The sequence below is a fragment of the Hibiscus syriacus genome, unplaced genomic scaffold (assembly GCF_006381635.1).
Source record: "Hibiscus syriacus cultivar Baekdansim isolate YM2019G1 unplaced genomic scaffold, ASM638163v2 tig00111061_pilon, whole genome shotgun sequence".
NCBI classification, from domain to species: domain Eukaryota; kingdom Viridiplantae; phylum Streptophyta; class Magnoliopsida; order Malvales; family Malvaceae; genus Hibiscus; species Hibiscus syriacus.
In genome coordinates, this window is record NW_024062967.1 from 447,548 (window position 1) to 472,832 (window position 25,285).

At 34.1% G+C, this 25,285-nt stretch overlaps 1 protein-coding gene and 2 pseudogenes across 1 annotated transcript; 1 reads left to right on the forward strand and 2 right to left on the reverse strand.

Moving 5' to 3' along the window:
* Positions 1–264: 264 nt before the first annotated feature.
* Positions 265–6,456, reverse strand: LOC120151618 (zinc finger BED domain-containing protein RICESLEEPER 1-like). The gene is made up of 4 exons (XM_039164006.1): positions 6,296–6,456; positions 1,245–1,494; positions 475–1,196; positions 265–316 (listed from the first exon to the last, which is right to left on the reverse strand). The coding sequence occupies exons 1-4, from the start codon at positions 6,454–6,456 to the stop codon at positions 265–267; spliced, it is 1,185 nt and encodes a 394-aa protein (XP_039019937.1).
* A 3,643-nt stretch (positions 6,457–10,099) lies between these two features.
* LOC120151597 lies at positions 10,100–11,610 on the reverse strand (annotated as a pseudogene).
* Positions 11,611–22,146: 10,536 nt separating this feature from the next.
* LOC120151619 lies at positions 22,147–23,494 on the forward strand (annotated as a pseudogene).
* The last annotated feature ends 1,791 nt before the right edge of the window (positions 23,495–25,285 follow it).

The window sequence follows — 25,285 nt, forward strand, 5'->3', positions numbered from 1 at the left end:
TGGCACAACATTCTAAAATTTCAGGCAATACTTATGACATCTGATACTCCAGTATTGCAATCATCATTCTCTATTTCCTCCAATTGAGAGCGCTCCAATTTAAATTCACTACTACCTACATATATAATAGAAAGTAAAACTAATATAAGTTAGTAACTAAACTTTAATAAGATAATTAAGCACAACTTGACAACTAATATAAACCAAATAATAATATTACCTTTAATATCGACCCAAAGCCAATTCTGAGCACACATTAAAGCTTCAATCGTCTCCGGAAGTAGTAGACTGCGATAAGGACCAATTACTCTTCCACCTGCACTGAATGCATATTCTGATGGGACAATAGAGACATGAATGCTCAAAATATCCTTTTCTATTTGTTGGAGAGTTGGATAACTATTTCCATTTGTTTTCCACCAGTTAAGAATATCAAAATCATCAACAAATGGTATATTAGCAGTTTCTAAGTACCTGTCCAAATCAGATTTTTTAGAAATTGCAGTATTATTTTGCTCTACAAATTCAGCAAACTCGTTCAACATTGTTCCTTTGCCCTTGGTACTGAAAAAACCAACAGATTTGGTTTTACTTTTACTTGCTTGGTTCTTACCATTTCTATATTCATATTCATCCACAAATTCATGTAGAAGACCTTCAATTCTATCAATCTCAGCTTGAACAGTAAAAGAGTCATAATTTTTTTCAAAATAGAAACGAATCAATTTCAGCTTGAACCTCGGATCAAGTATAGTGGCCACACCCATAAGACCATTAACATCAGCCCAATACTTGTTGTACTTCTCCAACATTACTAGCACCATCTTTCTTATATAATCACAAGGTGATGAAAGCCAATTCGACATTGCTATTCTAAGCCCACAAATACATGGAAAATAATTGTTTGCCGTGGGATATTTAGAGGCAGAAAATACAAGTGTAATATCGTTAAACACTTCCAATAATTCACAAATTTTCTCCACCTTTTCCCAATCTTCATTAAGTGGCAGATTCTTAAACAAACTTTCACGACCACTCAAGACAACAAATACCTCCTTATAATTTAAAGCAACCATAAGCATGTCATAAGTCGAATTCCACCTAGTCTTGCAATCAAGTTGTAACTTTTTTGTACATTCAGGAACCACTTGCTTAGCTACTTGTTCAAATTTATGATTTCTTTTATCTGAAGCAGTCTAAAAGGCAAAACTATCCCTAATTCAATCAAGACCATTTTTTATCACAACACTCAACCCATCTTGAACAATCAAATTAAGTATATGAGCACAACAACGCATATGAAGAAAACGTCCATGCAACATTAACGAGCCATAAGGAAACTCTTGACGCAAAATATCAATCATAGCATCATTAGTTGTGCAATTATCCACAGTTATAGAAGACAACCTGATATCAATATTCCATGAGTGGATGCATTCTTTCAAATGTTCAGCAAGAACCTCAGCCGTGTGAGGTGCCAGGACATACAAAAACCTATCATATTAATGTGACATGCATTAACACATGAAATAAAGAAAATTGAAACTTCATAAATGAACAAACTTCTAAATAATATTACCTAAGTGTTCGACTTTGGAGTTTCCATCCATTGTCAATAAAGTGTGCAGTGACAGTCATGTATCCCTTTCTTTGATTGCTTGAGGTGTAACACCCCAATTTAGGGGCTAAAATTAAGAAATTATAAAGTGGTGGATTTAATTAGTATTTTGAAAGAAACAGTGGATTAAATTGTAAGACTTCAAAGTTGGCAGACCGTTTTAAGAAGTGCAAGAAGTTCAGTGACTAAACTCTTGGTTTAGCCAATTTCCTATAGGAGAGAATTATAAACTCTCCCCCGTGCGCAGAAACATAAAATTTTTCAGTTTTCCCTCTCCAACAACCCAACTTCCAACTCCGATCTACTCGCCGTCCGACCTCCAAACGACGAGGCGAAACCACCATCGTGTTCGTTGTCAATCGAGGAACAAAACCCCTCAAACATTTCGTCGTGAATCATCGTCGTTCGTCGTGAATTTCAGTCGGAAGTATCGTCAGTAATAACTCGATTTTAGTTGGTTTTTCATCTATTCACGACGATCGGGTCATCCGTTTACGACACCTCCCGCACCATCGTGTTCGTTGCATCGTTCCGAGTTTGCCGGTGTCATCCTTGGTCTCCGTCGACGGCGGCGCGTAAGGAGGTGAAGCGGTCAAAGTTTCCGATTTGTTGAAATCCAGCTCTCCGTCGTACAAAATTGTGAACCGAGCTTTGTAAGTATCTCGAAATCGCTCAAAATAATTTTTAGAAATTTTTCCGGGATTTTAGCACTGTTCACGCGCCCCCACGCGCCGCCACTGCGCGTGGGGAAGGAAAAAGTGACCGGTTTGACCGGTTTTGGAACTGTTTTGACAAGTTTGACCGGTCATAACCCGACCCGACCTGACCCATTTACCTGACCCGTTGACCCGTTGACCGGCGTTGACCACTGTTGACCAAAACTTTGACTGGCTTTGACCGGGCATTAAACGACCTTTGACTTCGACCGAGTATACCTATCCTGACATTTTTCGACGTTCCAAATCCTATTCCGCTGTTTGTTTTTCGAAATTCGAACCCGAAGACCTCGAAATTGCCGATCAAACCCGTTGACTTTGATTTTGACCAAAAATTCCAAATTTCCAAAAAGTCATATTTTATGCTTTCGACGTCCTGAATCCGAATCCGAAGTCCGTTTCACCAAATTCGAACCCGGTAAGCCGTCTTTCACTGATTTATCACCCGATTCGATCTGTTTATCGTAATTATGCTCCGTTTCTGATATAATTTATATTGATATGTATCTGAGGAATTATTGGAAGTTGAATTGAAGATCAAAGGCGTTCGAATGGAATTTTTATGGTCGATCAGTATTGCACGGAAATCGAGGTAATACTTTACTACCTCTTTATGCTTTATGGAACATGTTGATATTGGTAAATGCATGAATAAGATAATGTTGGTCACTTTGGTGGAGTTAAATAATTTATACACTCGATATGAATGTGGTAGAAATTCTGTAACTGATTACGGATCGAATGACTAATATAAGAGATTGAGGAATTGTTAGATTAAATTACAAGTTTGTGATTGGTGATAAAGAAATCAGCCATGTATCTGCAACTTATAATTTATTTCATCAAAGGTTAAATATTAAAGGTACTTGGATGAGAAATTATGAGAATACTCCGGTAGGGTAAAATTACGAAAATACCCTTATGTTATAAAAAGACAAGATTTGAATATGGAAGTTAGGTAAGAGGATTTTACAGACATATTGATCTAATAAAAATATTGATGTGCATAAGAAATGTTAGTTTTATTTGGAAATTATGGATAACCGATTTTAATCCTAGGAGAGTTTGTGAAGGATATTAGAAGTCTGTTAAGAGAACCGTTTCAAGATCAGAGAGTGTTCAAGAAAGCAATTAATCATAGGATCTCTAAATTATATTATTTTCGTTAAGAGCTAATATCAAACTTATCTGGTTAAGAAATTACGGAAATGCCCTTAAGAGGTAGAATAGTCTGAGATGACTCTAAATGAGAAAATACTTAGAGGATTCGTACTTGACTCGATTAAGTACGGATTTAATTGTTAAGATCCCGACTTAGTGCAGGAAAATTCCTGATATTCCGTTTGTAAAATCTGAGAAGACATTTGACCCGAAAATATTCGAAATAATGAGTAAATACTTGAAAAGTAATTTATCGGAGGTATTCTGCTGTCAGAATTGTTCGAAATGACTGAAGTAAATGATAAGATTGAATTAAATAATAAGATCGGATGACAGGAAAAGATTGAAATATCGTAGATCTGTAAAATGACAAAAATACCCCTGTAATGGAAATGACCTAAGAATATCACCAAGCTCAGGAATGATTGGATATCCTCGAGCTCTAGAATGAATGGAATAAAACTGAACACCAAAATACCCTCATGACCTATACCAAGTAAATGCCTTAGATTAATTAAGGAATCCAAATAAGCATAGGTATTGGCCTACCTTTAAAAGTAATGGAACACAATTTAAGTGAGTAGATTAACCCTAGAGCTATGTCAATACCTGAATGGCATAAATATTACTGGAATGCGTGTTCGTCTTCTTAAGTTTGACTCGATGATAAATTTTGGAAGTATTCAACTTAGTTCAACTCTGGATCACATTCAGTACTAAGAATTAGACGTTTGTTCGACAAATCAACCACGAAGACCAAATTGAATGGAACGGAAGTGCAACATGTGTCTAAAAATCAGGAACGCTTGAATTACTCTGGAAAATCGTGAAGTATCTGGAATGGACTTGAATGCTAAATAAATTAAGTAACCACAAGGACTGAGGATTGAATAAGTGAGTTGGATAAGTCTGGAAACTTTGATGAGTTTACGTAGTGTACAATTACAATGGGTTATGAACAAATTAATCAAGTACGTCAGTATTTCATGATATGGTGAAAGAGTGAACATGAAATAAAGACATTGGAAGATTTATTCAATGTTAATTTCGAAAATGATATAAGAACAAGAATTTGTGGTATTAAAGAGTAAATACCCTGGAAGAAAAATGAATTCACCAGTCAACATAGATTGTTAAGGTTCTGAATCTTCGTTGTTAAGTTGTTCGATTATCCGCTCAATTGATATGGATGTAAAAGATCCTGAATACCCTTCTGATTACGTACAACTTCTGAAAACGGTCCGAATAAGATATGATCCTGATAATTCACATTCTGAATAACTGATGATTCCGTCAGTTATTGAACTTTTCCAACAGTGATTCTAAATTCTGACATTCTATCGGTATACTGAAGATCCATGTTTCTCTACTTGCTAAGATTATCCAGTACCTCCGAATAATAATTGTAAACTCTGGTGTGTTCCTTAATCATATAATTATTTTATCTGATTTTCGACTTGAATTCTGTTCTGATACATGACCTGAATTCTGTTCTGATTTCTGATATGGATTCTGTTCTAATATCTGTTCTGAATTCTGTTTTGATTTCTGATATCTCCGTTTAATGACAGAAAAAATGTTTTAATTGGGGGGTATTGTTGAAGGAAGAATTTTCGTAGGTTCCTCGGCTTTGTGCTCAGGGCCTTATATGTTGTGTTGGGTTGGGTGTATGGTTCTGGGGAACCTACACATTATGTTGTATTGGGATGGGATGGGGGTATATATATATATATATATATATATGTTTTAAAAAGATCTGAAAAGTTACATGGTTTTTGGGAATACACTAGAAAACCTATTCTGATCTCCTGAACCTAGACATCCGAAATATTTCCATCTGGAATGAATACTATTTGTTACTACCTGAAATATCCGCAGAATCTCTGCTCAGTATAAAGATATGTAAATGTTTGAATCGATAAGGAAAAATATGTTTATTTGTATCTGCACGTTCTTCAGCATCATCCGGTAGTTCTGTATTACTGAGTTTTCCAAAGCTCACTCTATTACTCACCTTTTCAGGTTAAAAGAATTGTACCAGTGCATCTATCGACTTCAGTAAGGGAGTTCGTCCGGCGTTGTTGCAGAGTATGGTACATGTGATTAGGGGGCATGTAATTGTATTTTGATTTATATACGTGTTTGGAAATCTGTTTTATTTTTAAATAGTGAAAATTGATTTTATAAGTTTACATGTTCTGATAAAAAGTTTTAAATTTTCCGCTATTTTTACAGTGGGTCGCTCCGGTGGCCCTAATGTGACACCCCGGATCGGATCGGGATACCCGCATTGGTCTGTGGGGGTTATATGAGGTCCACATGTCAGTGGTCAAGGCGATCCTACTATTCATTTTTCTCAACAATGCACTTATGCCCTCTTTTTTAGTCTCATATATTTGCATGATATCTTTCTTGGTTGTATTACAACACGGAACTTTAAAGCCTGGTTGAAGTGTATTGGAGTACTTCCTAAATCCATAATATTCAACAATGGTAAGAGGGTATTCATGCAAAATGATCATTTCTGCCAAGTCTTTTCTCTATTTTCCTTGGTGGAATTCATATGGTGCCAAAGAAAGAGTGTCATTCGAACCACCATCTTTAGCTTGTGTTCCAAATAGCCTTGTTTGTCGAATATCTAAGCATTTTCTTTTTGACACATTTATTTGCATGCTCGGTTAAGTGACTTGTCCCCGCTCTTGGTCCTCCAGTAAGTTGCTTATTGTAGTAGTTACATTCAACTTTTATTTCCTTCCCAACTCGTTTTCTTGTAAAGTGAGTCCAAGGTGTTGATGTATACCTCGAAGTTAAGGGAATGACCATAGGATCTGCATCATCGGTTTGCTTTGGACTTTTGTCACCATAGTCAGAAGTTGGGGTAGAACTTGCTGTAGTGGTTGGCTTTGAGATTGATGGTGATGAGGTGGTTGTAGTATTGTGTTGTTCACTTTTGTCTGTCATTATGTATTCTGTAATTACAATTACAATAAAACATGTTATATAAGATACATAAAACAAGGGAAAACTAAAATCAAACACATTCCTGATCGCCAAAGCTTTGCAAGCACTACCTCAACAAAAATAAACTATTATTTGTCTAACATATACAATCTATGTCAACCCTATTCTTGTAGTTAAGGGTAATACGCAAAATCATACATGATACACCCAAAAAATTGATCTTAATTTTTTTTAGTAATTATAGGTCTGTAGAGGTATCAGCTTCTTAAATCATGCTCAACTTCTTAGGAATCTGTTGCTATACTGTAATTTCAGTTCATCAGTATGTAAGTGTAGGCACTGTTTAAAAATGTCGCACATGTCTAACTCCTTTTGATACTGTTTTTTTAATTGTTTTCTTTTAGTTGTAAGCTTTCATATAGTGAGCCCGTTTTGATTTATATTTTCAAATGGCTTCATTTGCTTTATGTTGCTTAATTTGTTGAGTTTCTCTTTTTTGTCGTGGTTTGTTGATTTGGTTATTTAATGGGGTCCTGCTTTCCCTGTTGCTCTTCTTTCTTAAATATCTTGTTCTTGTATGAAATGTTTCCAAGTTTCAATAGTTCAGTTTCTGTGTGGTTTTATGTTGCAATCAGAGGATGTTTTGTTGCTAGTCACAGTGCCGAAAGGAAAAACTAGAAACCTGCCTTGTGATTTTGTTTGAATACCCAGTCCATTATAAACATATGAAGCATTCTAGATGTCTGTTTCAAAAGTGTTTCTTCTGAATAGAGTGAATGGATTTCTTAAGGGGGAAATTATAAAAGGTGAAAATTAAGAAAAAGGGATTGTAGATCTTTTTCCTTTTATTTCTGAGTGAAGGGTTATGAAGTGTTTGACTTTGGACTGCTCATGAAAAAAGAACAAACAAGTAATTACTTAACAAAAATGTAGGAAATTTGAGTCACAAAAAAAAAGAAAGGAAAGCCCAAAAGTACATGAAAAGATTAGCTAAATTTATATGCAACTTAATCAACAAAAGCAATTAACTTACACTGACTGCAACTCACTAAGATTCCCAATCAATGGAGATAAAATTCCAGACAAGCTTTGACTAGGAAGGCCCTTGGTCAAGGTAGAAAAGATAGGAGTTTACACAAATATTAGTTTATTTCCTACCAGTGTGAAGTGCTATTAGAAATAGGCCATTATGAAGAGAGAATTACAAAGCAGAAACATAGCCATCTGGAGAGCAAGTAATTAATGGTTCTTGATATATGAAAAACCAACGAAAACAAAGCAAAAAATGGAACAGAAAGGAAACGTACCTGAAGAGTGGAGACTAGGAAAGATCGGTGCAGTAACAAGATTAAGACTATAGAAGAGATCATATTAAGACTAAATATCCCTAATATTTGGTTAAATTACATGTTATATCTTATACAATATTAGAATTTATAAATTAGTCTCTAAAATTACACCTAAATTTATAATGGTCCAAAATTTAATAGATATTTAGCTGGGCAGCGGATGCGGGGCGGGCAATTGCGAGGTGGATGCGGGGCGGGTAATGACTCAAACCCATTACCCGCCCACTACCCCACGACGGTATCAACTTCTAAATCCACACCCGCCCACTACTCACTAAAATTATACCAATCTCCGCTCCAATTGGAGCGGATGCGATGCGGAATCTACGAAACTGCACCTGTTTACCATCCCTACCCTTGACTAATTAAATATTATAAATTAATATTATATATTACCGTTTACTTTTAGGATTGAAAGTTAAAGTGAGCCCATAACTAATTAAATGTTGTTAATTTATATTTTATATATATTACCGTTTATTTGAGTGAGTTAAAAGTGGGCCATATTACATATTACTTTCATATTTGGGAAACTAAAAAATTGTTTTGTTTTCTAATAGGAAACTAAAAGCTAACTCTAAGGCATGGTTTTCATAATCGGGTCGGTTAGCGAATCGGTCATGTTATCGGTTTACTGGTTTAATCGGTTCGATCGGTCGGAAGAACCGGACGACGTCATAATTATTTAAAAAATTAAATAAAAATATCAAAAATATTTAATAAAAAATAATTTTTTATATCACAATTCATATTCAAAACAAGTCATTCATATTCAAAGCAAGTCAAACATATAAGTTAAAAACCATAAAATCAAGTTAAACAAAATGATTCAAATTAACTACAACATAATATTTAAGGTAAAACATATTAAATAATAAATATAATTATATAACTATAATTAAAAAATAAATTTGGGGCTAAAAAAATCATAACAAAATGATATTGTTTGATTTAATTTTTTTTAAAAACAATCCCACATGACTAAGAAACATAGAAGATCATCCCAACTAACTTCTATAAATAATAGAGTTAATTTGACATTCAAAATCATAGAGCCTTTTGGTAAGCATTGAGTGAACTATTCTTTCACTTCAATCAAGCTCGAATTTTAGGCTTCAATCGAGCTTCTAATTTTTTTTTGAGTTCAAACCTTTTCGAGTTCAAGTTTCAATATTATATTTTGAGTTCGAGTTAAACTTCATAATTTTTAGCTCGTGAGTTTGAATCGAGTTGAGCTTACTTTTAAATTTTTCAAGTTCGAGTCGAGCTTAGCAATACTCGAGTTCGACTTGGCTCATTTAACAAACGACGTCGTTTGGTTTAATTTAAAAAAAACAAAATTGACGGTTTTTCCCGATTTTCAGCCGGTTCGGTTTGAACGGTTTAGCGGTTCTGGCCGGTTCACTAGTAGCGGTTCAACCGGTCTAGATTGAACCGGACTAGGTAACGATTTCCAGTTGAACCGATCGATCCGGTCCGATTTTCAAAACAATGCTCTAAGGCGGCCATTAGTGTACCATTTAGGGGGGGCTTAGCAATTGCTCAGATTGCTCCCATCATCTGCCCGCCCGCAAACTACTCACCATATAAATATTGGATCATTATGACTTTAGATATAATTCTAAAAATTATTTTGTAAATCATATGATTTTATAGGACTTGATATAATTTAACCAAATGTTAAGGTATAAAATACTTTTAGGATTGAAGATCACTGTTTCTCCTATCTCAAATTGGCAGGTATGGAGTATGGACGGGTAAGCATGAGATGAGTGATGAGTATCCAGTTGGGTAGTAGGTGTGACGGGTGGATTTGAAAATGTATTCACGTGGATGAGTGTAAATTTAAAAACCTTGCCAGAGTATCCGCATCCGCCCTTTGCCATATCTACCACTAGATCACCATAACCTTCCTCAATTAATATATTTAAGTTTTATGATTTGAAATTATTCACAAATATATAAACAATATTTATATTTAAATCGGATACATATGTTATTTATAGGATTGGATTGAGAAGATAGGGTTACAATATATGGGATTGAGCAGGGTCTAGTATCTTTATCTGGGAGATAGTGAGTTGAGAATGTGTTTTAAATTTGAGGCCTACGTTCTGATGTTCGGGGCCATTACTACCAATTGCTGCTGCCAAGGGCTCCATACATGATCTCTTTTAGGATAGTAGTTAAATATTTAAGTTTATGATTTGAAATTCATTTAATACAAAATGGATTGTCAATGCACAACCATTTCATGGTCTAATTAAATTAGCCTTGCTTTTGATGATCAAGTTTCTATCGGGCGCATTCTTGGAATTCATAAATGGTAAGGAAACGCAGATTTTTTTTTCCTTTTGAACCAATCGAGAAAATAAAAATTTACTGGATTAAAATTTAAGCATAAATAATAAATATAATTTTTTTGACAGAATAGGAGATGATTAAGAAGGGCTGCTGCCATTGCCAACAATGTCCATAAACACCCGGTTGAGTGATGTCAAACGCATCCCTTCTTCTTGACCCCTTCCTCTTAAACAGCGGCTCAGCGGCGGAGATGGCCCCACAACCCAAGCCTCGTTAGAGCTGTCACTACTAAAATCGGCATCAATCACGCCACTAGGGCTGCTGCTAGGAAACGCCTCAAGCTTCCTCTTTTGGTTGCAATGGAAAGGAAAACTATTATCACCATACGCATTGTCTCGGTTTTTCGAGTCTCGTCGACACATCAAGAAACGAGCTTACAACAATCATTTACTTTATCCTAAAAAATCATTGTTGCAGTGGCCAATACAGAGGGGAAGTAAAGAACAGATCTTGAATCTTGGAACACACAGAACAGACCAAAATGATGAGGAAAAGAACACAAAAAAGGGTGTCTTGAAGTGAAGTAATAATGGAAGGATTAATTACCAGAGATTACAGAAAGGAGCAGACGCTCACATCTCTTGAGAAACTTCCAATGGAGATGGGTCTTTAAACCGAATCTCTCGTGATGTGATCGAGGAATGAAAGTGGAGTGATCGGATGCATCTTCCATTGAAGTGTTGAGAGTACCAAAAGCTCCATTCTTTGAATCGTTTTGGACTCAAAAACATATATTGTCCCTTCCACCTTAAAAGAAACAAAAATAAAAAAAAACATGTTCAATATGCATATGTATGTGCATGTATGGATCGATGGATGTATGGATGAGAAAACGTACTTGTAGGTCTAGAAGGAGGGGCACATGGGTCTCTTCAACTTTTGCAGCCAAAGAGAGACAAGTGACTGCTACTAGTTGGATCAACCAGGGCTTATCGCTTTGTAAACCGAAGATACTAAGGAATCTATCTAGATAGTTAACCGAAAGTACAGCCGTGAGAGCGGTGAACCCGTGGCTAGCATTGACGTTAAGCATCCACCCCACCGCCTCACGGTGGATCTCACGGCAGGTCACCGTTAAAAACTCATCTTCTTCCTTGAAAACAAGGAAAGTAGCTCGTCATCTTCCCAAAACAAGTCTTGCTCCAACAAGAGTGGGAAAAAGGAATGGGATCCGCCGTTGTTGGAAGAAGAAGAAGAACTCTCTTCTTCTTCCTCTGAAACACGAGCCACGCCATCTTCTTCACAGTAGAGAACATCAAGCAAGAAGGGAGGATATTTCTCTTGTTGATGTTCATGGTGTAGAATCGCCATCTTCTTCAAGAAGAAGCGGGGTTGTTTTTTTCTTTTGAGTTCCCAGACTTAGTTCATCATACAAAACAATAAAGCATCCATAAAAGAAAAGCTATGTATCTATCCAAGAAGCAGGCATTTTGAAGTTTAGGGTAAGTCTTCCAACTCAAGAAATGTGTAGGTGGCTCTAATAACTTGGTGGGATGGGATTTTTATAAAAAGAAAAAGGACAATAGGTGGAGGTGGGGAAGGAAAAGAAGAAAGGGCAATTTTATCCAAATAACACCCTAACAATGAAATATTACTTGTCAGTCATATTTCTTCAATATTATTGATCTAACACCTTTTATGACGACAAAGTGCAGAACATGAGGTGATCCTTCGCGGGGTTTTGTTCGAGCTGGCCCCATAGTGGAAAAGCGTTGATTATGAAGTACGCCTTTGCGGGGTTCTGTCCGAGCTGGCGCTACGTAGCGAAGACGTGAATCATGAAACGTGTTTTCGCTGAGAAATCTGACACATGCAGTGCATGATTCGCGCCTTCCATTATTTACTTTGAATTAGTGGGCACTCCATTATTACCTGGATAATTCTACCCAAAAATCACCCTAACAGTTAAATATTATCTATCAGACAATCTTTCTCCAAATATTACCGATCTAGCATCATTTCTGACAAAGCGCGGATAATGAGGCATGCCTTCGCAAGGTTTTGTTTGAGCTGATACCATGGTGGAAAAGCACAGATCATAATCCAAGCCTTCGCGGGGTTCTATCCGAACTGGCGTCACGATAGTAAAGCGCGGATCATGAAGCGCACCTTTGCTTTAAATCTCAACTGTCCCGCCTTAAATACCACCAACCCCCGTCCCCTCCCCTATAAATACCCTTCATCAACATTCATACCACACAAAAAATACTCTATTTCTTCTTCTATATATCGTTATATTAAGTTTTAAGTATGTATAATTACTTTTTAAAAGCTAAATTTTTATTATATTATAATATTTATAGTTTATTATTTTATTGTACTAATTTTTTATATTTTTGCAGTTATAAAATGACAGACGGGTTGCTGCGTTTAGATGAAAATCATATATCGAGTTTTTTGTCGATATATAATAATTTTAAATTATTTTATTTTATTTATTTGAATGTTTTATTCATTTATTTTTTTAGTATTAGTCTATATTTTAATTTGTATTCTATTTATTTAATTAGATGAAGATTGTATTTATCCATTTATTCGTAACACTAAATTAAAGATACGAGTTGTGTCTGGTCGTATTTAGCTGAGGCTAGATTTATTACCTAGAAACATATGAAGGGCACTGTAACCTTGAATCCAACTTTATTTCTACACTGATTGAAGGTGGATACCATAGACACACACATTCCATCTTCCGTGTGGGGAGTGCACTATTACGCTGAATGATGTTTCCTTATATTTAGGGCTTTCGGTAGATGGGGATGCTATTTCTGGTGTGGCAGATGGTGATCGACTCTTGTGAGAGGAGTATCTTGGAGGTATCCCGCCTAATTTCACTGTGTCGAATACCGTTATATTGGTTGGCTAGAAATTTTTTATGGTTTGAGCGACGACTGTTCCAGGAACATCAATATTTTCCCGGCTTGTATATTGACTCATAAGAGGGATCTTGATGCCCGATAAATCTCGCAACCAAGTTCATTGTATGTGGTGCCAGCTCATTTAGTTGGGGCTCCGCGGTAACCAAGTTCATTGTATGTGGTGCCAGCTCATTTAGTTGGGGCTCCGCGGTTTTGGCATCTCTGTATAGAGAAAGGTGTCGAGCAACAGATTATCGAAAAAATACTATCGGTGGATGTCTCATTTTTCTACAATAATGGGCGTGATATCGCATGCCTTTTTATGTACGGTCATGAAAAACCCCATTCTTTCAATTATTGTTGAGGTAAATTCAATACTGATTTTTATAAATAATTTTTTGAGTATATAATGAAATTTTACACTGAATAGGTGGTAATCTTTAAGGAAAGATCACAGTGATATCCAGACAAATTGAAGAAAATCGGCTGCTTATTGATCAAAAGGCTGGTACAGAGGTATGCATTTAAATTTTATTATTTACCTTTAATTATCATATATAATATTGTTTTTATAAGAATTATATATATATATATATATATATATATATATATATATATATATATATATATATATTAGTTTCAATGGGTTCCTTATTCTACTGAGGAAATGAGGCATTGCATCTCACCTCACTTGAGTGACCCATTAGATGTATGGATGGTGGTGGTCCCTTTGATATATTATGCTATTGTCGAGTGGCATCATATTGATCGTGTGCTCCGTCAATTTGGTTTCGTGCAATTTTTCTTGAAGCACATATGAATCTCGATAATGCATAACATCGATAGACAGGGCAAAAAAAGAAGTCAATTGACTGATGAAGCACAACCAATGAGTAATGATATGGGAGGATTGAAGTGAACGTATTCCCCATAGGGTGCCAATATGTGGATCATTATTCGGTTGCGGATGACTATTATCAGTGGTTCAACACGAACGGGAAGCCGTTTCTATATTTCGAGGAAACACGAGGCGGAGTCGTCAGCATCGAGAAAAACGTCCACCGCTACAGCATCATCGTCCCTTAACTCGTGGATGGAGATCAAGCATTTTCGGTTCGTCCTCAGCTGCATTACCAGAACCATCACATCAACAACCGATTTATATTCCGCAACCATTTTAGAGGCCACCACAACCATTTCAGATGGCACCACAACCGTTTCTGATGTCACCACAACCATTTCATATGCCACCACCGCTGGGTTTTATGACCCTTCATTGAAGATATACTCCTATGCTTATAGATCTGGCGTGGTCTTCATATGCTGCTTATTTGGCGAGTGTTGCTTCACCAGAGACACAGACACCTTCGGTTCAGTTTTTGCATTCATCGATATCGATGTTTTCACAATTTTCTATGAGCGGTGGGATGGTTACTCATATACCTCCAAGGTCCTTATTCTATCGATGTGCTACATTGTCATCCGTCCCTCATCAACAAAATATAGTTGCTGCTACTGCTGCTGTTACTGTTGGTGATGATGATGTTGATGAAAGTGAGGAGGAACAACTTATACGAAGAAATCCTTATCGAAATAGACAGTCATCGCCCTGTGGAACACATTCAAGACTCATACATCGATAGACTTATTTTTATTTATTTTGTTTCTTAATGTTTTTATTTAATTACAGACTTTTTATTTATTTTGTTTCTTAATGTTTTTATTTAATTATGAAGTTTTTATTTATTTTGTTTCTTAATGTTTTTATTATTTAATTATGGACTTTTTATTGATTTTTTTTCTTAATGTTTTTATTATTTAATTGTTTGAATTGTAACGTTTGTATTTAATTGTTTTTGTTTATTTAGTTTGTAATGTTTTTATTTAATTTGCACTTGAGTAGCACATCACTTGAGTAGCACATTAACTAAAAATGAAGTAACACAAATTGAGGCTTTATAAACAACAATTACATTGTCGCATCAACAGTTACATGATGATAAAAGAGATGAACATTTTTTCCTATTATGGCCTAGGTTTCTACAATGTCCACATCTTTTGTTTTGTTTGGACGTCTATTTAATTTCCATATCATAATGAATTCGAGTGGATTTTGGACGACCTGTCTCCCTTAATAAGGAAAAATCTGGTACAATCAAAAGCCAATTCCAAAAATCATCTGGGTCTTTCTCATTATTTATGGGGGAAACTCAAATTCATATACCTTAAATACTTCTGAAAGCCAATATACGGGATCCAAAAAATGGTTATAGTCTTGACAGTATAATAGCAAGTTGCTATGACATGGGCACATAGATACTTCAGAGCTTGAAAAAAACCACAGTCACACCACTTGTCTTGTATATTAACTCTGAACGAGTTAGCTTATATCCCTTGAAGAGGTCGTGACATTTCTATGACATGAAATAATACATGGGTTCGAGAGAAGCTTGTTACAGACATTCCACTTGATGCAACAATTCTTTTTTTTAGATCTGCAACTAATCTTGGGTGATAAGTATGCCATTTTGTATCAAAGTTAGAGCTTGTCCCCCGAGCTTTGCAAAAAGTAATCCCAAACGAAAATAAGTTGTTTTAACCAAATCTGTTACAGGTAAATGACACCCCCTTTAAGGTTGAATTGATAGCCTCATCCAAGTTGTTCGTCTTGTGTCCATATCGATATCCACCATCGTATGCATTTGTCCACATTTCTTTGTTGTTGAGGCTGATGTAAGTATACTCTTGCTCATTTTATCCTCATAAATCTTGAAGCATGGACTCAAACATTTGAGGTAATAGTTTGTAACCTGAGCGTCAAATGTAGTACTCACTGTTAAGTTCCCATAAAAAATAAAAATGATTGAGATATGAAATTAGACATTGTGATATACTCATGCGTACAAGTAATTGGCGCTCATCATTATTCTTGAACTTTCCATGATAATTTGTAGCAATATGTTGGATACAATACCGATATTAGACATACGGTGGCTGCCACATTGGACCCAAAGACTCTATTGGTACTTTAATCCAAGCTCCACGATCTGAAATGACACAATTTTTTCTCTTGTGACAACATGTAAGCGTAAGTTTTTGAGGAAAAAGCCCAAGAATCAGTATATTATCCTTAAATAAGGGTAAAAACAATTGGAATAATGTTGTGATTACCATATTGGACAACTGCCAAAAATAAAACTTGCTTGTATTTTTCATACAAGATTGTCACATCAATTTGAACCACGAGCTTGCACTATTTCACATCATTAATGCATTGTGGGTAAGCCCAAAAACGCTGCTAGAATTGGCATCAATCGTGAAGAAACTCGATCATTTTGGTATACATAGCAAGTTTTGAAGTCCACTATTGTCCCAAGATTCAGTCTGCGCACTACCCTAAACCAACTTGGTAGTTCTTTGTAAGATGAATCTTACTCACAGTGAAATTTTTTAATGGCATTCTGCTTTTCCTTTCATGCTTTCCTATAAGAGAGGTTGTACCCGTATTGAGACTGTATAACTGAAATCAGCACTGCAATAGCTATATGGGAGCTTACTTTGACTATGGGCATGATGACTTGGCAGATGATGTCAGAGTCCATGTTGGGATGGTCCTGGTTGATCCCTCTAGCACAACATGTATGAGGATCTTTGTATACTATTAGTTCCCATATGTTTTTTTCTATTCCTCTTCAATACACGAACCATCCAATTGTATCCTTTATCACGTTGGACATAGTAACAAACATACTTTTCTGTGGTGTATCTATCGAATCTGAAGTAAACATAATTATAAATGTTGTAATTTTTAATTGCAATTATCACTTGTTCTTTGGATGGAAACTCTATTCCGATATATAACTCACCATCATTGACTGATGAGTTAAATCTGTAGTCACCAACATTAGGCATATCCGCAAATTCTGGCCCGCACATTGCACCATAGTTATCTTCATACATTTGTGTTGGAGGTTCCGTGTGTACCATACTTGTGGGAACTTCATCTACATCATCATCATCGGAGCCCATGTTGAACTACAATCATTTTGGCTCTACGAATAGTCTAGTCTCAGCACCATTCGCCCTGGCTCATTAAGAGGTTATTCTGGTAGAGATGAGAGTTCCTCTTTAATGCCGATATTTAGGTCGAACAAGCTGGTAGTTGAATGTCTTCCCCTTGAACTTGAAGGCATCATGTCTTACGGGTTTTGAACTGAGTGTCGTGTCGTATGCATCTCCATATTGAGGTCGAAGAAACTCATAATTGAATGTCTCCCCTGGAACTTGTAGGCATCGTGTTAAATATGTACTGAATAGATTGATGTGTCGAGGGCATCTTCATATTCAGGTCAAAGAAGTTGGCAGATGAATTCCCTCCCCTTAAACAGAAAGCTGTTTTGCCATACGGATTATTCATAGAGCCACCTCAATGGAGATTGTAACAAGTTGCTAATGAATGTCTCCCCCATTGAACTTGATGGGATGGTACCGGGATGTTGATTTCCCATTAACAAGTTAAAATCATTACATATTACTTGAGTTGGGCTGTCAACTTGATCAGCTTGTTGAGCCAGCACATAGTGGGAGCATAATGACTTACCACGAACCTCAGACACTTCAACAAATATGGCATAGATTTGTGTATCAGCGTATGAATTTTGATTCTGAGCATCAACCATTATAGCAACATCGTCATCGTTGAAGAGTTCGAACGCTGTATAAGTTAACAAAAATAATGCAGTTGGAAATCTGTACTAAAGTGATGACAATCTTCTTCTAGTACTTCCAACAAGAAACTTCCTTGAAATTTTAGTGATCAGATCCTCAAGAGTGATGTTTCTCTTGAAGGATATTCTGACTAAATGATTTGATGCGAAGACAACGCTGATTTTATCTTCTCAAATTTTTCCATTATAGTAAACAATAGCTGAAATACGTCTCATTTTGAAATTTTGAAAGATTGAGTGTCATATATCTGCAAAAACAATAGCTGAAATACACCTAATTAAATAAATAGTGTATGAATTACAATATAAACTAATGCTAAAAAAATAAAAAAAATCACAATACTTTAAATAACATAATTTAATATTGTTACTGTATAGGCAAAATATCTACAGATATAACCCTGCATTCCATTTTACAACCACAAAAAATAATACAAAGTAATTAGTAAAATAAAATTTGGTCAAATAATTAAATATAAAATAAAAATAAAAAATAATTTTATCTTCGAAAAACTATAACAAAATCTACTTAGCTTGATAGAAGGAAGAATGCGAAAGTAATTTTAGTGTGGTTTGATGTTTACATTCGGGGTATTTATAGGGGAGGGGGATAGGTGAAATAACTGAAAGAGTTAAGGCTCAAGTAATAATGAAGTGCACAATAATTCAAAGTGAATAATGGAAGGCAAACCTCATAATTTACACCTTCCCTATACATGTCAAATTTTCCAACGAATGTGCGTTTCATGTCCTCGCTTTTTCACCGTGGCACTAGTTCGGATAAAACTTTACGAAGGTACGCCTCATTATTCATGTTTTGTAAGAAAAGATGCTAGATCGGTAATATTTGAAAAAAATGGAGAAGAAGAGAGGAAGAATGATTCTTTTTTCTTACTTTTATGAGAGTGGTTTTCACGCTCGTCCCTTTGTTTCGTTCAGTAAATATTTTGTATGCTTCTGAATTTGTGAATAGTAAAGTTTCACGACTTTCCGTATATAATATGTTTTTTTTATTAATAAAGATCTCATATTATTATTTTTTTTTATAAAATTTCATTAATTTTATTAAAAATAAAAAATATTTAGAATTATAATAAAAATTTACAAGTATAATTGTAAACTTAAAATAAATTATAATGGTATAATTTTTATAATTATTAACATAAAAATTAGTCATTTATATTACATAAAGACCAAAGAAGAAAAAGATTAAAAAAATTTAATCAAAATATTTAAATATAAATAAAGATACAAATAAATTTGATTGCTTCGTTAAATAAACCACAAAATAACTTGATATTTTTTAAATATGTTCTAAATTTGAGCTCTTGTATATGTAAAAAAATATTCGTTAAAATATTCACCCACCAAAACTTCTTGTGTGACACAAATTAATTCAAATTAATCATGGTGAGATTATGAAATCGGATGACAACAATATATATATATATATATATATATATATATATATATATATATATATATATATATATATATATATGGAAATTTGTTACTATGAAGGTTAAATACATCGGTATCACCCAACTATTGGGTTATTACTAATTTAGTCACTCAATAAAATAATGATTATTCTTTAATCGATATAATAACATTATATCATAATATTTATTTTTATCAATTCAATCTTAATAATGCAATAATTGTAACATTCCTCAAAATTTATTTTATTCACTTTTATGAAATTAGTGGTATGTTTTGATTTAAATATGGTTTAACATGCATATGTATTTCCTTCGAATATTTTCAATAAAATTTTTATTGTAATTCTTCTAAACTTTAACGGTTTCTTAAGATTTACATAAACAAATTATCTTAATAGTAAAAGAATTGTTATTATTTTTTAAAATTTCGAGTTTGAGCATAAAAAATGTTAGGGATGTGAATGTTTAATATCAAATGGTTGAGAGTTTATCTTTAAATAAATATTGTTTTGTACTTACTCCATATTAATAAAAAAAATCTTAAGATTTTTAGAATTTCATATTATCTAACTAATTATAATATTCTAATGTGATCACCAAATAGATTAAGTAACATTAAAGATTATTATATAAGTCATCATACAAAACTAAAAAGAATGATTTCTCTCTCTACTACTACTACATTTTATTATTATCTTTAGGCTTCTTATTCTATACTTTTTCTTTTCACTGAACAACTGACGTAACTTTCCATTTAATTCAAAAGAAATGAACTACTAAAATCTGTCGTAGTCAGAATTTTCTTACCAACAATATATATATTTTAAATTACACATACAAATAAATGTTTTAGGGTTTAGGGGAATGAAATGTGGTTGGCGGCGGCAGAAGGAAAGGTTAGAGTAAAGGGGTGGCACACACACCAAGCTCAAAGGTGACGTCTCCTTAAAAACAACTCTTCCTATTCTGTTCACCAATATACTACTACCTGCACTCCCCTTTACCATTCATATTTCCAGGTTACAAAAACACAGAGTTAGACCTTGTAATATTAAAATTCTCAGATTTCTAGTAGCCTGTTGACATTAATATTAAAAATGTAAAGAAAATCCTAATATTAAATATTTAAATAATAATAATAATAATAAATTCAATGTTTATGTTTTTGTATCATATCTGAAAGTCAATCTATGTCCTATCTAATTATACTTGATAGCAGGACATAGGAGAAGACAAATATGGGTCGATTGTCTGTTTCTGTTTGGAGGTGCTGAGTAGTTATTTTATTACTGTGATTTTTTATTAAGTTAAAAGTAATTATAAGTAATATATTTTAAGTACTCTCAATTATTCGACAACAAATGTTTAATCGTCCTTGCAGTTGTTAGTTTTCGAACTTGTGACTTCTAAAAACAATAACAATTCTTTTAACTACTGATGTAATTTAGTTCATGTTTTTTATTTAGATGAAGCGAGGCCGATTAGGTTGAAATCAGAAAATTTTGTGGTTAAACCTAAATTATTCTTTTAGTGAGAGTTCAAAATCTAATTTTATGATTATATTATATTTTAATTGTTTGATTTTAGAGGAATTAAAATATAATTTTGAGTTGAAATATCGTTCTTACAATGCATTTCTAGAATAAGCAATCGATAAAAAATTTAAATATTGTATTTGCTCAAACTTAAACAAAAAGTGTTTGCTGGACATGGAAGTGTTTGTTGCGCCTTTGAAGTAATGCTGTTGGCATCCAAGGGTTCCTTGGCCCTCTTTCTCGCCGATAGGCCATAATTGAGGTGACGATCTTGGATCAGAAGTGAGAAGGTCCTTTAAAAGCGTTTGGTGTGGCATTCGACTCACATTCTTAAACACTCGATCATAACTGGATGACGATCTTGGATCAGCATCCTATAAAAAAACAAGCTTATTGTGTTTGGGGTTACAAGTTGATGGTTTTTGTGTCGTATGTAGACGCGATATAGAGTTTCATGATCCCTTATTTTTCAAAGTGATTTCTCTAAGAAAGTTTGGGAAGAGATTTTACATTGTGTTTTTTATAGGAATGTCATGGTTTCTTGAGTTTTAATGCTATACAATTTTATTCATAAAAAAGATAATAAAGAGAAAGTTAAATAAAAGTAAAGGATTGAATTTACATACAAATTATCAATAGGCCTATGAGTTATAACCTATAGGCCCTATTTGGTTCAGGGTATAATTCATTCCTGGGAGGAATGTTTTTTCCGGGAGAAATATACCCACGTTTGGATGAACCACATTAACAAGTGTGTTAGGTATGGCTCATAATATACCAGTAAAGAGGACAGGAGATGGAGCGGAGTGAGCGAAGCGAACATCAACTGTCCTTACAAAGAAATTCTCGTTGTGGGGTTACAAATTATGTGGGTTGGGGGTGCGGGGGCGTAGCCCCCGCGGTACGGTAAAGGGTTGATTTTGTAATTATGTACCAGGGTTTTCTATTATAAATAGAGATGTAACCTAGACCTAAATATCATTGAATAAAATTCTAGCGCCGCCTAGGCACCGAGGACGTAAGCACATTGCCGAACCTCGTAAAATTCTCGTGTTCTTTCGTTTTCTTTACCCGTTTTCGTCAACAAAGTGCCAGTAAAATATTAAGACCAACAGTTATTTTTACTTTGTTTTCCCGGGAATATCTATCCCACATCTCCCTTAGGTATTTCATTATTCCCGTCCCCGTTGTCTAAAATATCCTTCTCCCTACTTCGTCTGGCTAAAATCTTCTTCTTCTTCGACTTGGTTATGGGTTTGTGTTTCTCAAAATTGGAATTCCCAAAATTGAAATCCCTTTGCAAAGCCACTCGTTCCTTCTCATGCTCCACTGCTCTAGCCTCCAGCTGTGCGCTCTCGGTTTGCAGTCCTTTGTTTGATCGTTAATCTTTCCTCTTAAGGAAACAAATTACTAAAATGAGAGGGTTACTAAACAAACTCGTCTCTCTCGCTCTCTCTCCGTCACCGGCCAGTGGCAGCAAAAGCAGCTCCCCCGTCTCAACGTCCAAGAATATCAGGTTTATTTACTTATTTTTTCTTTTATGTATTTTATTCCTTGCGTTTAGTTTTTATGCGTAGAAGTTTTTTGTTGTTTAATAGCACGCTTGTTGATTTTGTTAAGAACAGAGGAATTAATGGAATGTGTTTTTCAATGAGAAATTTAATTTTGAGAAACTATTTTATGACATTTTTATATAAAATGACTGTATAATACAAGTATTGTGAACTTGAATTATAATGCAGGTGGTTGTTAAAAGTCAAATTTGGCAGGTGGAAGAGGCTTGGGAACGTTCCTAAACGGTTTTAAGGGTGGAGTTCACATCGTCAAGACTGATTATTAAGGTTAAAATAATAGTTTTAGATGTTTTGGCATAACCAATAAAGTAGTCTCTCCATCCACAATGATAATGGTTATGCAACTGACTCATGAGTTATTTCTGATAGGTACCTATTGATGTTTTCAAAGGAATTACGGATGAAGATGCTGCCATCGTGGGTTTGGCTCCAAAGGTTGATGATAGAAACGATTCTATTAAACAAGTGAAGAAGCTATATAAGCTTTTCTGTGAATCTGATTGCACATTGTTGGAAGTGAGTATGGTTTTCTTCTTTGTTTGGCTACATTTTACTCTGGCTACCTCATGTGTTACCAGTCATCTTATATGGATTTCTGTTTATCTTGCGTTCATCTTTGTCTAAATCGTTTATTGTTGTCAATAGATCAATCCTCTTGCTGAGACTTCTAGCAACCAATTAGTAGCTGCTGATGCGAAGATAAACTTTGATGATAATGCTGCATTTCGTCAAAAGCAGATATTTTATCTTTGTGATCCGTCGCAAAGGATCCTCGAGAAGTATGTAACAATATTCTCTTTTATCATGTTTATCAATGGTTATTCTTGGTTGTCTTCCAGAAACAGTATCAGCAGTTGCATGATTATCTAATGTTTGTACACATGGCCCTGATTCTGCATTTTGCCTATTACATGTTGCAGCTGCCAAAGCTGATCTGAATTACATTGGCTTAGATGGAGAAATTGGTTGCATGGTAAATGGTGCAGGGTTACAATGGCTACAATGGATATAATTAGCTGCATGGGGGAACTCCTGCTAATTTTCTTGATGTAGGTGGGAATGCTTCTGAAGGCCAGGTAGTGATGTCTTTACTTTTAATTAAATACTTTCACAGTTAATTTATGTAGTATTTTTGTTTTTTGGTTCAATTCTGCTTACTTTCTGGGTCTGGTAGATTGACGTTCATTAATCTTTTACCCTCATCCAACAAAGATCATACTTCTGGACGTAGCTGTATGTTATTCTGCTACTGTTCTTGAATTTCTGGCGTCAATTGTCAGCCGTAGGTTGTTAGCTTTATGTTAAATTTAGTTTCAGACAGTTGATGCTACGTTGGTGTTGTTCATTAATCTTTTGACTTGAATAATTTTTTGTGTATATAATATAGCCAACATATATGATTAAGTTTAGAATGTCATGTCTATTATTTTTTGTAAGTCTGAACATTGTACAAACTTTTTATGGTTAATGTTATACTTCTTTTTGTTATGTAGTATAGGACTTGCATGTAATGTGCTAGTTTTCGAATATGTTAATTACTTTTTATAAATTTAAATATTATTCGATTCAATTATTCGAATATTACAATATTTCTCAAAGTTTTACAATGTCAATTTTTTACTCCTAATGAAAATTGAGATTCACAATAAAAATATTACCCAACAGAATCATCGTCATGGTCGATTCAATATCATAGTGAAAGTTAAAAATCCCTAAATTGAATATGATTATATTTTTATATAAATTATGTTGAAGTAAAATTTTAATATATTTTTAAATAATTATGTAAAATTTAATATTAATTAAAATTAAAATAATACATGATATATTTAAATAATAAATAATATATTATCGATGATTTTTATAAAATAATTTTATTTAAATAATTAGAATTTCACTTGTTTAAAAAATATAGAACAAGGTCAATTTGGTAAAATATACATTCCAATAATCTTTTGTTCTTCAACAAACCTGTAATCTTACATTACTGTCAAATAAACCAAACACAGTAATGTAACATTCCCAGTAATGGTGTTAGGTAATGTTACATTCCGGTAATCTTATTCTACTGATAATCTATATTCCGTGAACCAAACGCACCCATAAGGTAATGAAATTATCCGAAGTTTTGTACCCAAACGGTTATTTTGAAAATGGATTCAAATTTAACATAGAAAAAGGATGGCTAGTAAATTACATAAAAAGTAAAAATAAGAAAAGTTGTCTATTAAACCGAAATTTGGTTCTATAACCGATTGAATTGGATGGTTTAAAAATTATAATTTTTTATTTTATTATTTTTGAACCGATGATTCTATTTGTGAACCAAAAATCAAAAGTATGATGAATTCTAATCCAATTTTATTATGACAATTTTAATACAATATTTGTTGGTTCTAGTAAATCCTCCTAAGCCTAAGGGTAAAGGAAAAGCACCTTGGGGGACGTTTCGTTCGCTATTATCAAGAGAAATAATCTTTTTCAGTATTATATTCTCACATTTGGTTTTCGAAAAAAAAACATTATCAGGTAATAACTGATTCCCGATAGTAGTAGATTTTGGTTAAAATGGTGGAAATGTCATTACCTCCAAATTCTTAAGTATTACACAATTTCCATAATTTTGGACAAGAATACCCCTAGAATAATAATTCTTTTCATTTGGATCCTTCTCGATTCTATTATTCATAGGTCTATAAATGAACCGAACGTTTAGCGAATCATTTGTGAACCGTTCGGCGGTAAGTTCTTTTATTGTTTATTTATTAAACGAACGAACATAAACAAGATTTTATGTTCGTTTAATTAAATGAACGAATATGAACAAATGACTCGTTTGTTCATTTACGTTCGTGAACGTTCAATTTTATGTTTGTTTATGTTCGTTTATATTTATTTATATTCGTTTGTTTATGTTCAGTCCAATCTTCAAACTTGTTTGAAATATTAAGATCTAATAAATTTTAACCTTAAACCCAAA

Excerpts from the sequence above, each read along its gene's own strand:
- LOC120151618 (XM_039164006.1), bottom strand. The coding sequence starts at position 6,456 with ATGACAGACAAAAGTGAACAACACAATACTACAACCACCTCATCACCA. Across the intron at positions 1,197-1,244 it reads TTCAAGATGGGTTGAGTGTT|ACTGCTTCAGATAAAAGAAA; the intron begins GTGATAAAAAAT and ends TTTGCCTTTTAG. Across the intron at positions 317-474 it reads AAAAAATCTGATTTGGACAG|GTGGAAGAGTAATTGGTCCT; the intron begins GTACTTAGAAAC and ends CATTCAGTGCAG.